Source organism: Corvus kubaryi, unplaced genomic scaffold, assembly GCF_017639235.1.
Source record: "Corvus kubaryi isolate FWS band 111438036 unplaced genomic scaffold, C.kubaryi_AGA036_p1.0 37385, whole genome shotgun sequence".
In the NCBI taxonomy this organism is placed as follows: domain Eukaryota; kingdom Metazoa; phylum Chordata; class Aves; order Passeriformes; family Corvidae; genus Corvus; species Corvus kubaryi.
This window is the reverse complement of record NW_024581127.1, coordinates 4,822,181-4,838,468: the sequence shown is the minus strand read 5'-3', so window position 1 is coordinate 4,838,468 and position 16,288 is coordinate 4,822,181. Positions and strand designations below refer to the sequence as shown.

The following is a 16,288-nucleotide window of genomic DNA, read 5'->3' as shown; positions in this document are numbered from 1 at the left end:
TAAGATTTTAGAATTATAGTAGTAACCTATTATTTTTGCATAATTCTGTCACCTATAGTTTTGTGTTGAATCTTGAGAAATAGATGAATATAAATATATGTATATACATATATATATACACACATATAAATGTATAAAGGGCTGAGAATGCATCAGAAGCAGCCCACTCTGCCAGGTCTTACCCCTATATATTCCTTATAAAAGGATGTCTTAATTCGATAACTGTTGTGGACCTGCTGTACTTCAAGGGTGCAAAATGCTAAGCATATTTGATTTTTCATTTTCCTGGCTTTCTAAATATCAAGCATGGAAATTACTATTGTTTTAATGGAGTACTTGCTAATACTGGTATCTTTGGGGGTGTATGTGTATTTTGGAAGTTTAATTTTTGATACTCTCTTTTCTCCCTGAGTCATTATTGAACAAAAACCCAGAATTATTCAGTCAGGATATTTCCTTTGCATGTTACTGTCTATGCTAGGAATTATTTCTGCCTATAGCACCTTGCTAATTTGAAATTAGAATGTTAATATGTTTTCCATAAATGCTCTTCTTTTATTTTAAAGATGACACATGTTGATGCCACCATTTGGTGATCCTCGTAGCAGAAGATAGTCCTACTGAGAAAATGAGCACTTTGATCATTCAGTCTTTGAACTTTAACCTTTGACTGGAAGTGACCTATAGGCAATGAAGACTACTTCCTTTGACTGCATTTTTACTAGTGTGCATTCTGGGCGCATGTTGATCGCTGGTTCAGTCCATGCAACTGACATGCTTTTATTAGTCATACAGTATTAATGCAGGTGTCCAGAAATGTCAGAATAATTCCATTATTTTTATTTTAAGCTTTGGAAGAATTCCAGGTCTTCATATATTGTGCAATAACACTGAGCTCCTTGGCGGTTTTGGTGCATCCATTGCCGGCAATGGACGTTGTACCAGGGAAAGGTTTTGCTCCTGCCACAAAAAAAGATTGACGCATGACAGAGTTTATGAAAGTTTTGGCTATATTTGGATTATAAGCAAGGGATTGACAATTACCTTAAATCCAGCCCATTCTTTTATATTTGGATTCTATGCACTGTGACCACAAAACTAGCAGCATGAGTTAACATGCCTAGCTGAAGGACTGTAATAAGATCATTACGTATTTATTAAATTGTTTATCTGCTGTCAAATTGTTTTGACATGGGCAGTTTTTCAAGTGACATTGGCAGAGAGGTACAATGTTATCCCTATGGTGAAATAAAACTACTTTTTGTATATAGTTATTCATATCTCTGAAGCAAAGGTATGAGTAATTTAGGGTATGAGTGATTTAAACAAGAATTTATTTTGGAGATAGAGGATGGCAGTGATACAACTGAACTTGCTGCAGTCCGTAATTGGGCTTGTAATTTGTACTTTAGAGCTTTTTCCAAATAGATTGCACACTGTTATTTCCTGCTAGCCATCAGCATGAGCCCTACTGCCTACACCAATATTTCATTTATTTATATGTTCGAAAGCAATCCATATAACATTTTTTTGTTTGCATTCACTGTTTCTTTTGTGTTGTATGTCATGTTTGAATGTTACAAAACAATATTTTGATTGAAAAGCTTTGTCAGAAGATATTTTCATGTAAATTATTTCTTTATCTTGTAAGCATCATCTTGTCTTTTAATCCTGTATTATAAAAAGAAAAAAAATACATTTTTGACAGAGGCTTAAAGTTTTCACAAAAAAGTGTGGACCTTCTTATTTAAGTTTAGACTAAAGTATATTTTCTTAACTTGCTTGTCCCACGTAGCCATGCCAATTTTTCCAGACTTTTCTTCACCAAAAAAACAGGGGAAAAGCCTAAAATCAGACATTTTTCTGTGGAGCAACATTTATTGAAATGATAGTTGTTCTCAGCACTCTGTAATATTTTATACTGCAATTAGGTTGTCTTTTTAGGAAGCACTTTTATAAACTTAATACCTTTACACATATGCAAAATTTCTATAATTTTTTTTTACTGTTGCCTTATTGTTGCACTCAAAAAAAAATTCAAGCAATTAATGCATGAATGTCTAAATCAAGTAACAGCTTGATGTAAAAACAAACAAAAGCAAAAAAAAAATCCCTAAACCCAATCGAGAATGAGTAACTACAATAACAAACAGAAAATTGGCTGAAAAGACTGATTTCTTTTTTTTTAATCTGCTGTATGATAACTGATATTTTATAGCCTTGTACATACTTCTCTGTTACCTATTGTTTAAAACGTTAAAAAAAAAGTATAGATGCTTAACTCAGGGTGGATAGAGTTTAGATGGATTTGCTTCAGAGAAGTATTTTGTACAGCATCAGAACTGTAGATACTGGCAGTGAAGTGAGGCTGCAATATACTTCAGGAACTGCTTGTTTTTTTCTACTGTACTGAAAATATCTCTTGGCCTTTAAAACTCAGTGGTTAAATCTAGCTTTGGATATGAATTTGATGAGTGTATATATTTTCACAATGAGCCTTTGAAACATAGAATTCATTTTCTTTTAAGAGACAAAAAAAAAGTCATTTTAAACAAAAGAGATACTTATGCTCTAAACTTTTCGTTTAGCAAAATCTTACTGTTGTGAGTTCATCAAACCGGTTATTTTTGGAAATGGTTCATATGAAAGAGCAGTGATCTGATACTTAATCTGTATAGTCTTGTTAATTGCTCTATATTAGTTGAAACAATTGAGAAGTTAATGTATGAATGGTTCACATAATGGATCCTATCAAAATAGTCCACAGGAAAGAGACCTTAATGTGACCAGGTAATGTCTGAAGAAATGGCTTAAGTACATCTCAGATTCAGTTATCTTTTCATATAGTGGCTTCTGAAACTACAATACATGGTTTCAGAGAAGCTTTAGGACATACCATATGTATTTTGTTGAAGTTGGGTGTTGTAGTGCAAAGCATTATACATTTATTGACCTGTGCTATCACATGGACTATAGTGAAGTTAAATAACCAAATTTATGCTGCTGTTTAATAAACTCCCATGACCTATAATATACTTAGATCAAGAAAATGCAAGGTAGATTAGAAGAGAATGTACCTCAGGTCTTTTAGTTTACAGTAGAAATGCCTCATTGGTTCTCTTGTAGATCTGTGGGTAAGTTCACCTATATAGAGAGGGCCAAGACAAAGCTTATATACCACTCAAGCCCTCAAAATAATGCAACTATTCTGACAGTGCTATGATGTCCTGAAAAAGGGCTTGAATTAGATGAAGGTGGTGCCATCCTTTCCCTAGGGTGACCCTGTGTATGTAACTTTCTTTCATTTGGAATTTATCACATGGAATGGTTACAGAATTGGCTTGAAACTATCTTGCTTTTATTTTGTGTCAATATTCATGTTGTTAAACACTTTGTTTTGTGTTTAGTGTCTTTATACTATAACACAATAAATTCTTGTTTTAAAATAGATTACTACCCTTGAATGGAAATATGTGTGGACCTTTTCATGGTGGAGTGCAGAAGCACAGTTCCTTAAATTCAGCCACTCTTGAGACAAAGCTGCCAGTAATTCTAAAGTGTTGTGATGCATATCGGAGAGGAAGTTGCGTAACAGCAAGGTGTTTCCTCTTTCTCCAGAGGGTATCTGTTGTAACAGCTGAAGGAAATAGCTGATTTAAAAAATAAAAATCACTAAGATGTAATGCTTTCTTTTCTCACAGATGATCAAATACTTCTTAATCATGGGGTTTTTTGCCATTTGACAAGCACTTAAAATACTTAATGAGAAGTTTCAGATGCAGGATTCTTGTTTGCCTGCAGTGGTGGGAAAAGAGTTTTCTATTATTTTGCCAGCATGTATCAGGACTGTTTAATTAAATCTCTGCCTCATACCAATAATTGCTTTCAGTTTTGTACATTTTTTTTGGTTCAAGAGATGATGTCTGCTGCTTTGTGAAAGGCAAGGCACTGCATACCTGAAACATGTATTTTTATGAAAAATTAAGTTTTTAAAATTCATATATTTTGTGTTGTGAGGATTATTCTGAATGTTTATTTTTTATTTGCTACTTTTTTTTGAAAGTCTGACAAAAGCCTAAGATGTGAACTGTATTTAAAGGTGTGATTTAAGGAGACCATAAAGTTTCCAGGTCAGTAATTAATGATGTTTTAAAAAGAAAGGGGAGAAAGTCCTAATTAAGCCCGAATTAAATTAAAAGATTTGGAAAAGTGCAGCTATAGAATTCCAAGGTTTGGAGGAGGCCAGTATGGTTTTTGCCTCCTCTGGTAGAGCAATTGAGCATTATGTTGTGTTTGCATGCTCACAAATCCTGATCATTCTAAAGAACAGGTTTGAATGAAGTTTCTTTTGAAACCAGTTGCTTTTAATCAATATCACCCAATCCAATCTAATAAACCAATCCACTCTAATACACAGCGGTACCTGAATAGTTGGGTGTTGAACTGAATAAGAGGAATTAAGCTCTCTCAGTGATATTCTATCTTCAGCTGCAGTCACACAGCAGCATGGGAAGAGAGACTTTGGATTTGGTTTGTGTGCCATGTACTTGTTGGCCTGTTGTTTCTAGGACTAATAATAAATTTCCAAACCTCCAGGCTTAAAATACCTTTATAAAATTGAAAGAGTAGAAATATCATGAGCCACCTTTTACTATAAAATATAGTTCAGAAATACAAATTTGAAGATAACTTAGACTCTGTTTTTGTTTCATTTTACTGATAATAGTGCGGGAAAATCTGTTCCTTGCCATTTCTTTTTCCTGCAGATTTTATGTACTTTTTAAATAGTGTCATGGGAGTTTTGATCAGCTGATGCAATGTAGCAAATTCTCTCTGGAGCTACTTAAAGTGAATTTTTAAAAATTACACAGTAAGAGCATTTCAGTACCATTGTAGTTCCAAAGTAATTTCTATCCTGAAATATGTAGGAAAAGCTTGTAGGTTTCATTCAGATAATTATTTTGTATTTAAAAACCAAAAATGAAATGCAGAATCAATTGACTGTGCAGTGTATATCAATGCAGAGATTGGATTTATAAGCCTGTGTCCATAGTCTCTAATATAATACTTCATAGGAGCTTTAATGTGTAAGTCAGTAGGAGTAGGTTAGATTGTATTTAACTCCCTCTACTTTACATACATGCTTTGTGCAGTGTAACTTAGTCTTTTAAGTGACATTTTTCTCTTGACCTCTGCTGTTGAAGGGGCTGCTTGCAAGAGACTCTTCTGAATAGGAATCCAGTGAAGAATTGAAAACCATAATGATGGCCTCAAAGAAAGATGTTACAATCTGAAATCCTGTAACACTGACCTCAGTTCTTCCCTCATGCTGGCCTGTTTTTTGTTATTTAAAATCTCCATGATAAGACCTTAAAACTTCTGTCTTGCCTTCAGCAATTGGGAACCTGTTTTCTTCAAGCCCTTTGAAGTGGTTTGTGCCAAGTAGGTCCAGGTTAAATCTGTTCCGATGAACATTCTGGGCCCTTTCTCTTCCCAGGACTGCAATATTATCTGGATGCTGCTAGTGCAGTTCTCCAGGGCATTTAACCCTTAAAGATAAAATCAAGCATGGTTCCTGCTATTACCAGAGAAGGAGGAATTTGTACTCCTTCCTTTCCAGTCTAATGATTTACATTCCTACCTTGCATCTAACTTTATTCTTGAGTCTACACTGAGATGATTTATCGTGGTAAACCAGTAGGAAACTGACTTAACAAAAAGTGAAAATCTGTCTTCTCAATTAGCAAATTAGATCAACTTGATGCATAATCAATAGTTTCAGAGCTAGTGCAGGAAATGGAAAGCATTGTGTAGCTGGAGTTTGGAAGGTGGGGGCTAAAATATGATTTGTATCTTTAGAATTTTCTGCATAATTTAATGTATTAGCAGCCTTGTGTTATGGAGAAGCTGAGTTATGTGCTATGAAAAGCCTGAGAGCTGGAGGTCTGGACTGCTTATAACAGTCTATGGCAGGGGACTCTCCTACCTTTTTTGACTCTTTTCTAGTAAAAGAAATCTGAAGTTGTTCAAAACCTTCAAGTGATCTGTTACCTGTCCATTTAGATGCCTTGAATTTTAGTGCTCAGGAACAGGTTGGCTTTTTGTGTTCTGTTCTGGGGTTTTTTTGTTTTGTTTTTTTTTTTTAAGTATCAAGTCTGTAGTCAATGTTCTGTGAGGATATTTTCAGTTAGCTTTTTATCAGATCAGTGTTGTCAAACCTTAAATATAGTTACAGATGCAGTGAAACTGTTCAGAAAATGCCAGGTATTTTCCAGAAGGAAGGCAATAATGTTAAAAATCAATTGTTCTTGAGATTAGATAAAAAGCCAGATGTGTTTACAGTCATCTAACACAGAAAACACTTGTGTCCCAAGTCTGAGAGATCTCATTTGTGTATTGTATACTTCAAGAACAGGACTCTTGCACTCTGGTAGGAGGTTTTCAAGACAAAACCACACTGGTCATCATCTCATCCCTTCCTCTGAAGGCCTTGTTCAAGGAATGAATGAAACTTGGTGCCTTTGATCTGTATTTGTTTGTGCTCGGTCAATGAAGAATGTGTGACAGCTGTTACTCTGACTGGTGATAAAGTATGAATAGCTCTTGAGTCTCATTCTCTAAACTGTCCATATGTCTGCAGAAAACATTGTTAGCTATGTTTCACACGCACAGAATAAAGTACGTCTTTATTTACTTGGTGTAGACAATTTATTGAAGATCAGAACTCTGGAAAATGCAGTATAGGATATATATGTAACTAAACAAATGACGAAGAGAAGTCGTTGAATCTCCAGATGACTTAGAGTATATCAAGCCTAAAGTCTTGATTTGCATAAGGTTTTAAATTTGTGGGGTTTGAGGTGAGGGGAGAAATTGGGGGCATCATCTTGCACCGGTATCTTCTGTCTCACACTTGGTCTTGGAATATAACTCTTTTAATCTCTTAGGTATCTGTGTGTTGTCATCTGCCCCAAGCAGAAACTACTGTCTTAAGCATTGTGCTGGAGTAACAGGTGGCTTCATGTTCATTAAATAATAATAATCCAGACAGTCCTGTACTGGGACTGATTTTTTCAAAATGTCCTTCAAATTGTGTTGACCAATACAATGAGAATACCACATGGAGATAGGCTATGCTCACAAAGTAGGGTGGGAGGGAAAACAACCAGTTCTTGAAGTTTTATGTTTGATAGCATCCAGAAGAGTCTCTAAAAATCAGTGGCTGGTAGCATGATGTTTTGGGATTCTGTGTTTTTGGGATTTTGGGTGGGGGTTTGTTTTTTTTTGTGGTGTTTTTTTGTGTTTTGTTTTTTTGTTGTTTTGGTTTTAAGAGGACATCAGTAATTGCACCAATCTATAATTCTTATGTTACGAAACTGGGAAAGGGCAAGTGCAATGCAACTATGGTCATGATGCAACTGAAGGATCAAGGTCCTTCCTGTATGAAAACCAGTAGCAGTTTGTTGAGATGTGCTCTATTAAGGAAAAGAGAAAGGGTAGCCCTCTCCATGAACTGGGGTAATAGGTTTCTTTTTGTCTTTGCAATAGTTTTTCCAGAAACAGTAATAAACTGAGCAAAGTAGATTTCATACTGTGCCTGACGAGATTTTGAAGCCTTGCAGGTGGAAAACAGACTGAATGCAGTAGTTTGCTATGTGTTTTGTAATTCTGAAAATTTCTTCTGTTAGCTTCTTTTCTTTAATCAGTAGGAATAGACTAAATCATACGTAAGCACTACTTATGTCTTCCTGGTATCTTAGGTACTATTGGGAAATGCTGTATAGGAAAGCCTGTAATTCTTTTCCCTAAAAGCTTCTCTGGATTATTGTTACACTTAATTAAATAAATCACCTATTTCTATATGTTGCCCATTGGCTACTTTGTAATGTTGAGGGTTTTTTAACTCATTTCTGTGCAACTCTCTTTGAAAGTGAACATTATAAAGGCTTACTATTTGGATATTGGTATAAATTGTTATTTCATTCAGAAGGCAAGTTTCCTTACATTAGTAACTGTAGCATGCAATATAGTATGGCTTAGGTCTTCCTGAATGATTTCTGAAATGTAAATCCTTCTGAACTTTTTATTCAGTATTGGATGTACCTGGGTAAGTATAACAAGAATTGTCTTGTGCCAGCTAGCTCGGTCTGGAGCATCCCTGTACACCAAATTTAATGTCTCAGGGTTTTCTTTGGAGTAAACCAAAGATCTTACTGGAAAATTTGTGGTGATCTCTGTATAAGTTGATTCCATACTGCTTTGTGGTGAGATGGTTTTCTGTGTATTTCAAGGCAGTTATTAATGCACCAGTGTTTGATTTTGAGAATGGATCCTGTCACTGTTGAGAGTTTGTCACATGGTAAAGCATTTACTTAATTCTTTCTGTTTGCTAAGTATTATGGCAGGATTTGGCCTCTGGAAAGGAATCCTGCTGCATGGTCTGCACCAGAATGCTGCTTCTCTCTGTCATAGAGCTTTATTTCTTGGGTTTGGACTCAACAATAGTTGTATGTGTGGGTACATACTAAAGGTGGGTACTAACCTTGCTTAGGCCATGCATTAATTGAGTTGATTTTAGTGTATATCAATCTTTATATGTTTTACCTTACTTTATGTAGTATCAAACACCTTATTAATTGCAGCTTTTAAATGAAAATAGCAAGATTCCATCAACATTTACATTTTCATTCATTATTTTTTTATTAAAGCAAAGATACTGTGCTAAAAATAATGCAGATAAAAGGAAGGGAGAACTTGCTAGCTTTTGTCTAGAGGTTAAAACTTACAAATTCTTACAATACTCCTTTCAAATTTTAATTTTTTAATCTAAGGTATTTTTTCTGTTGTCTTTATTTTTCTTTTATCAAATGTGTGTATGAATCCGTAGTACACTGGGTTCCATAGTGAACTTAAAATGTAGCAAGGAAACAGATAAAGCCGCCCCAGGATTTTCAAATCAGTCTGTAAAGATGCAGTGCCTTGTAATTTGTTTATAGTTTTTCTTAATATGGCTTTGAAGAATCAAAACATTGTCAGACATGGGGATGTTTCCCTAACTTCTATGAAGGCATGTGGGCACTGGTCTTGTTTAAACTTTCCGAGAAGTTCAGAAATGTACAGACTGCCACGGACCTTACCTTTTTAAACATTTTTATTTATTGTTCCAGGTAATAGATTGGTCCTTTTCTCTCATTAAATGAACACTGACCTTCTCAAATTATGTGGGGGTTTACTCTTGCTTAAATTGTCAAATCCAGCAACATTCAACCATCACAGAATGAATGCTTTTGGTAAATTATTCACTGGGTGGGAAAGGTCTGGCTCAATGATGTATTATACAGCAACATTTTAGTAAAAATATCCAGTTAGTGCATTTGTGTCAATTCTCAAAATATCTGAGGGCTCCTATAACTCCCAAACTCCTATTGTCCTGGCATAGCTAGAACATAATGGCAAACTGGTTATTGGTGATGGTGCAGGATAAGGTGGGAGAGTTTTATTTTATCATTAGTGGAAGAACGTTGCACTGACTGCTCATTAAAAAAAAATTATGAAGTTAGAACTGCTGCAAACCTTACTGTCTACTGTATTACAGCTTCATATAGCAGTAGAATTTAGTCCAGCTATTTTTGTCAGTTTATGTGCATGACTGTATTTGTGCTTCATTACAGCCAGTAATTCATAATTTTGTCATCAGACCCAAAAAAACTATACTGAGAGGTGGTGTCCTAATTTTGGCAGGATTGTGAAATGATGTGAAGCCAAACAACTTTAACCGATTTCATCTAGTATTGACATGATTGATCTCACTCAAATACATGATTGTACTATTTGTTAGTTGCTGTCCTCTGAGAAAGTTACAGTGCTTGTTGCTATAACATGCATAATATACAGCAAACTTATTGCAGAGTAAACTCTCTTGGAAATGGATATTTTGTAGGTGAAACCAAGGACTTCAGTTGCATTTAGTGTAGGTGTAACATGCATTGATTCTGTATTTTCAGCTAATGTAATACCTGCTGCTTACTCAATTACACTCCACCTCTTTTGAAGCTGTGTGTTGTTATGGTCCCTAGAAGTACCAGGAATCTTGTTCTACGAGCTGTCACTTAAAAATTCGGCAAACTGAGAATGAAGCTTGTGTGTGCTGGCAGGAGATAGTACTAACAGCAGATTGGAAGCATTGGTAATCCTCTAAAAATAAACATCATTTGAGTGACAATGCTGCCAGTTGCCCTTGCTTTTAGTGTTTCCATTAATGAGATTCTATACCTAGAAGCATATGTAGGCAATGCTTTATTACCATTCCTATGGAACACAATAAGCCCTTTATGTCATGTACTGAGTCATGTTTGCAGTACTGGTAACTTCTGAACCTTTTTTTTGGGGGTGGGGGGCTGGGAGAGGGGGAGCCCATTTTCCTGTATGAATGCCAGGTACAGAATATTTCTCTTTTCTGCTCTTGCAGTTTGGCTTCATGTAAGTCTAAGGTAGTTCTTGTTCCAAGAGAATAATAATTTAAGAAATTACTGATTTAACACAGGTTTAATTTACTGTATAAATTTATAATCTTGCCCAATTTCCTTAAGTAATTTTTTAAACTTCTACAAAATGGTGGAAATACAGGTCCTTTTCAACTTGTTGCAGAATTGTTCTACTGTCCTGCAATAAAAGGTGTTTAGCAGTGTAACTTAATAGAGATGGATAGGAAGCAAATGAACTACGCAGAATGGAAAGCCTCTTTCTACTGATGAATTCTTTGGACTAGTTGTGTCCTTTGATCTCTCTATCTGTATCAGGTAAATTTAATGTCACTACAAGAATGTGTTTAGTTATGAGTGAAATACTTAATTTTCATGTCCAACACTGGCCTTAACTTCAAGATGTAGAAGGCCTAATCCCTGCTTTCTCTAGGATCTAGTCTGTTACAGTATGCTACTTGTAAGGGTGGCAATAGCTATGATTAGGTACAGTCTCTCACAAGCATGACTCTGCAAATAAATGTGACTAGTATGGACACTGATTTACAATCTGAGTACATTACTGGTGTCACTTTGGTTATGTTTGAAATGGTGCTGTAATCTGTGCCTGCACTGAGAGGCGCTAATGAGAATCCAGAGTATTTCAAGATGGGTGTGATCCTCTCATACAACACTGTCAATGGAAATAGCATCATGTTTGGGCTTGTTTGAAGGCCCTTTTATGTAGTCAGAATGCTGTCAGTAAAGCCAAACCCCCAAAAACCCCAGGCTTGTAAACAGGAGTTTAATCTTACAGAATCTATTGCTTCCGTGGCCTGTAATTACACTTTGGCTTTCCCATACTTTTCCTGAGCAAAGCCAGTGTAGTCTCATCAGGTAGCAATGCCTTCTAATGCAGAAATGGACCATTTCTAAATGTCTGTGTGCTTTGTAATGGAAAACCAATACACCATGATCTTCAGGTTGCTAGTTCTGTTATTCTTGCTGATTTATGAAACTGTAGTTACATTTGTCTTCATTGCTGTAGTCATGAGATGTGAATCCCTGGCTGACCTGAATTATCTTGGTTTTCTTCTGCCATTCTATGTTCTGTGCTTTATAGAAGTAATCCAAATCTTTTTGGTTTTGTGTTTTGGGGTTTTTTTTTTAAATCCGGAAAACACATAGGATATTTGAGAAGTTTCCAATGTTCATAATGGGTGATGAACTTGTATTAAGTACCTGTGCATATACATACACAAAATTTATGCAGTTACTATACATATTAACTAGATAGGCATAAGTAGGCAATGTCACATTTTCTGTAGTTGTAAGAAGGTGGGAGGGTTGTACAGAAAATTTTTTTCAGTACTTTGTGTCAAAAATAAATGGAAAATTATGGAAATAGCTGTCACAAATTAAATGTGCAGATTAAAACTAGAGATTTGGGGCTATCTTTGTGCCATTTTGGATACATGAACTATGATAATGAGTGATGTCAAGTTTTCTGAATGTGCAGTACAACTCCTAATATTTACTATAAAGTAATTTACCAGTATAATTTTAAAGTTTCACTAGCGTTATTAGAAGGGTAAAGCGTTTATTCGCACATGGCTTTATTATTCCCAGCACTGATGTATGAAAGCAATGGCAGCAAGTAATTGCTAGGGAGTACAATGATACCTGCAAAGCAATCTGAATTTGGGCCTGTGGGTCAACTAATAAAGAGACAGCGTTAATACTTTAATGATAAGAGACCTAGATGTAAGCTGGTAATTGCAAAATCAGCACATCATTTTGGTTGTGTTCTAAAAAAATGATACTTTTTAAAGGAGATGAGGACCTAGAGGTTTCGCAATGTCCTTATACCAGCAGTGATGGAATTCAATATATGCTGACAAGTGCAAGTTCTTGTTCGCTTAATTTAGATTCTTGAAGTGATTGTGTGATTCATCTGGTTTAGGAAACTCACATTTTAGACATGAATCATCAAAGATAGCGTGTTAGTGTGAGTTGTTAAAATTCATTGCTTGTGAGTCCTTGCTGGAGCATGAAGAGTAAATGGCTTCCATTACTTGAGAAAACTCTTCACAGGATTTGCTTGTAGTTTATTTTGTCTTGGTTTGTTCATGCCTCTCATTCCATGTACTATCTAGTGATAAATTGGTTTATTCATTTGTATACCATGCATTGTAGTCAAAAATCTACTTTTATAGTCACAGTCACCTGTAACTGGGGAGAGCAGTTGTCTGACCAGACTTAGGTTCATTAATAATATTGGGTTTTAATCAAATATAATCCCACACTCTTGGGTTTTGCTTTTAATGATTGGAAAAACATTATTTAAAAAATTAAGTGACCCATTCTTCTAGTACTAAGCTATTAGAGGCTTTTATTCAGTTGAATGACTGACTACTGTAAATAATGCATTATTCACTTCTTATTGGTATATTATGAACACTCTATTAACTTCGTTACGCTTTCAACTTCAGTATCAAATATCATCCAAGTTCTTTAACAAATAAATAGTACAGCTATGAAGAAACTTTATAAAACTATGAAACAGAATTCTGGAAGAGGCTGTAAAATATCCACTCTTGGAAATTTTCAAAAGGAAAGTGAGCAACCTGCCAATTCCAAAGTCACATGAGCTTTAAAGTTGGTCCTGCTTTGAGGAGGCAGGGACGGTGGTGGAGCAGACCTTCAGAACTCCTTTCCAACCAGTTCTGACAATCTTCTACTTCTTAAATACATCATTGGGCATTTTGTGTGGGGATTCATTTTTGGTTTGCTTTGGTTTGTTACACCAAAGTGTATTGAGGGTTGGAAACTAATTTCTTGATGATTTCTTTTAAAGTTACAATTCTAATAATAAAATATATTTGTAAAAATGAAAGTATTTTGATTTTTTGCAAGTCAGTGTGAAAGTGTGAATTTTTTTTTTTTTCTGAATCTGAGGTTAAAAATGACAAGGCCAAGTATCTTCAAGTATCCTGCACTTGTGTGTATGGACCAAATAGAATGACTCTATACTTTCCCCCGCTCTTAGGTATTTGTGCAGGCATTTAGGCATTAATGTGTCTTTTTGTTATTTTCAAACTGCATATTGAATTAACCACTCCTATAAACAACTTGCATAGTGAAACTAGGTTGTTGGGCAAGTCATGACACTCCTGTGGTTTAATAATGGAGTAGAGTGAAAGAGTATATACAAACTATGCATCTTGTTTTCAAAACTTGACAAGTCTTTAGGTTTTATTAAGCTGCTTTTACTGGAGGTACTGACAAGCCTTTATCCTGTATCTCAGCAGTAGCAGGGAAAAAACCCTCAAACGTAAGGGTGCAGTAAATCTAAAGAAGTGACTAGTAATGCAAATTAGTTGTTCATATATGTAAATCTCCAATCATACGGGAAACATTAAAAAAGCAAAATACACCCATGGACTTAAAATTATTATAAAATATATAAACCTTTGTTTTATAAAATATGTATATATATATATGGTAAGGTTTGGATACTGTTTTGTATTTTGTTTTCTTCCAGCTACATTCCATTTGCACCACAAAATGTGTATCAAGATACAAGACTTGAGTTGATACATGTATCTCAATATATGTTTTTAAACTAAGCTTTTGGCTGTTTAGTGATAGCAATGGTGTAAGAATGTTAGGTATTGAAATAATAGCAGAGATTGGAGATTTTAGAGGCTTGTTAGAATTACATCTGTGTGTTGCAGAAAGTTTACAAAACCTCCCTCGTAATCTGATGCTGAAGTTCATTGGATGTATTTTTCTCTGGGTACACTGATGCTAAGTATGTGCTATACTGTAGGGTTATTCTTCAAACTGCTAATAGTGAGTAAAGCAAAAATGACACGACATAAAATTATGAAGAAAAAAACCCAAGAACAAACAAAGAAAAAAACCACCCCAAACTTGTATGGACAGCATCATCATGGTTCGGCATCTGAATGAACTTTACTCACACAAAAATTTGTAGTAGCCTAATGAAAAATATTTGCAACATTATCCATTGCTACATTATATCAGAAGACTACCTAAGAAATTGTATTATACTGTGTATTTCTGTCCTCAGTTCTTAAATTAAACTAAGGGGTAAGGAATCTCAGAATCAGAGAGCAAAACAATGGAGGAATGAGAAGGGGAGGATTAACAAGCTACCGCTACACCATACAGGGTATGTATAAAACTCTCACAGCAAATGCTGAGTTCCCAACGTGTCTTTAAATAAGCTGTAAATGTTGTATTAGTGTTCTGTTAGTATGAATAAAATCTTGCTTTAGATACTCACAATACAGCTCTGCCACTAGGTGTCATGACATGTATTTGGTGTGTAAATTACCTGCAATATATGCAAGCTTACTACCAAAATTCACCTGGGCTCTGTGCTTTTTAAGTGTTCCTACACCATTCTTGGGAATAGTGTCAGGCTACATCTTTTTTCTTTTTTGCTCAGTACTGATGCACCTCTTGGTATCAAGTAATCGGTTTTTTTTAAATTCCTGTGGAATAGCAGATACCGCAGGAAATGTGAACTCTAGATTCATTCTGATTCTGACTTGTAAGTTATAGCAAACGTAATTTAAAAAAACAACAGATGTTATAACTCTCATACCTATCACTAAAACTGAATTGTGTAGCAAAAAGGTGTAGATCTTTGCCCCCTCAAAAAATCTAGTTTTGTTTCTAAGCCTGAGGAATTTTGTTACCTACCGCTGTCTTGCAAATCAGGTAGGAAGATGATTGCTTCAATTCTGATGCTTCTACGTGGCTTTTGCATAGATTTAAAAATTCTAGGTTTGTTTTACTTGAGCCAATCAAGAAAACAGATTTTTACAAAATAAATTAGATAGATTGTGGATTAAACTCACAACTGTTTTATTAATGAACAATAAACTTTTGCTTACTTTGAGATAAAGATTTTAATGTTATCTTTTTCGTGGTAAAGATGGTCAGAAATTAATTTCTTTTACTTCGCCCCCTTTTATTCATCTATTAATTTCTAATTAAAGGAAGAAACACTTCAGACTTTAACCTCAATTTTACCTAAGCATTTTTCTGTGTCTGCCTTTTAAAAATTTTTTTTCTGTTTAGTTCTGCCTTCTGTAAGGTATGTGCAAACCTGAAACATGGCAACAAAATCAATATTTTTATGATGGCAATACCGAAGGATGGTTGGTTTTTGTTGGGAAGGCACAGAAACAGCGATTTAGCCAGGGCTTTATGTAGCTGAGCCCTGGCACTGTGTAAGGAGGGCGGGTTTGTGCCCACCTGCGGAAGGTTTCAGTGATGCACTGTGGAACCTCCATGGCTGAACCTCCACAGCTGCACTCCCTGGCCTTCGTTCCTGCAGCCTCCCTCTAGGCAGCGCCCAGCATCTGCATCAGTTATCTGCCTTAATTCTAGACAGAAGAAAATTTTAACGTAAATCATGTTTATGAGTTTTTGCCTTCTCTGAAAACAGCTCTCTGGGAGGCGAAAGGTGAAAGGGAAAGCACGTTGGAGAATTAGTGGTCCAAGCGCGAGTGAGACGAGTAACACCAGACAGGGGAAATAAAATCAAGCCTCTTCTCTGGGGTGCTGTGATGGCTTCCCCTCCCTGTATTTCTGCTGGCCCTTTTTTTCTTTTTCCTTGCCTGAAGTCTCGCTGCCGGCAGCCTTCTATCTGTGGGTGCGCGAGGAGCGGTGCAGACAGCGGCGCTCGGGAGCAGCCGAGAGGGGGCAGAGCACACGCGCCAGGCCCATCTCAACCCCACTCACAAAAAGGAACAGAGGAAATACAGAAAGACAAGGACATCAAAGCAACC

The 16,288-nt window shown here is 35.7% G+C and overlaps 2 protein-coding genes across 5 annotated transcripts in view; both read left to right on the top strand.

The window, feature by feature from the left end:
* The window catches only part of UBE2W (ubiquitin conjugating enzyme E2 W), a 36,864-nt gene extending 29,002 nt beyond the window's left edge, over nucleotides 1-7,862 (top strand). For all 4 annotated transcript variants that reach the window (XM_042036513.1, XM_042036514.1, XM_042036512.1 and 1 more), the window contains exon 6: nucleotides 567-7,862. In XM_042036513.1, coding sequence (XP_041892447.1) covers nucleotides 567-580 — 14 coding nt within the window. In that variant the 3' untranslated portion in view covers nucleotides 581-7,862. The remainder of the gene's footprint in view (nucleotides 1-566) is intronic.
* A 6,753-nt stretch (nucleotides 7,863-14,615) lies between these two features.
* Nucleotides 14,616-16,288, top strand: part of LOC121668385 — a 4,576-nt gene continuing 2,903 nt past the window's right edge. The window contains exon 1 of the mRNA XM_042036161.1: nucleotides 14,616-14,658. Within this exon, the coding sequence (XP_041892095.1) occupies nucleotides 14,616-14,658 (43 nt within the window). The remainder of the gene's footprint in view (nucleotides 14,659-16,288) is intronic.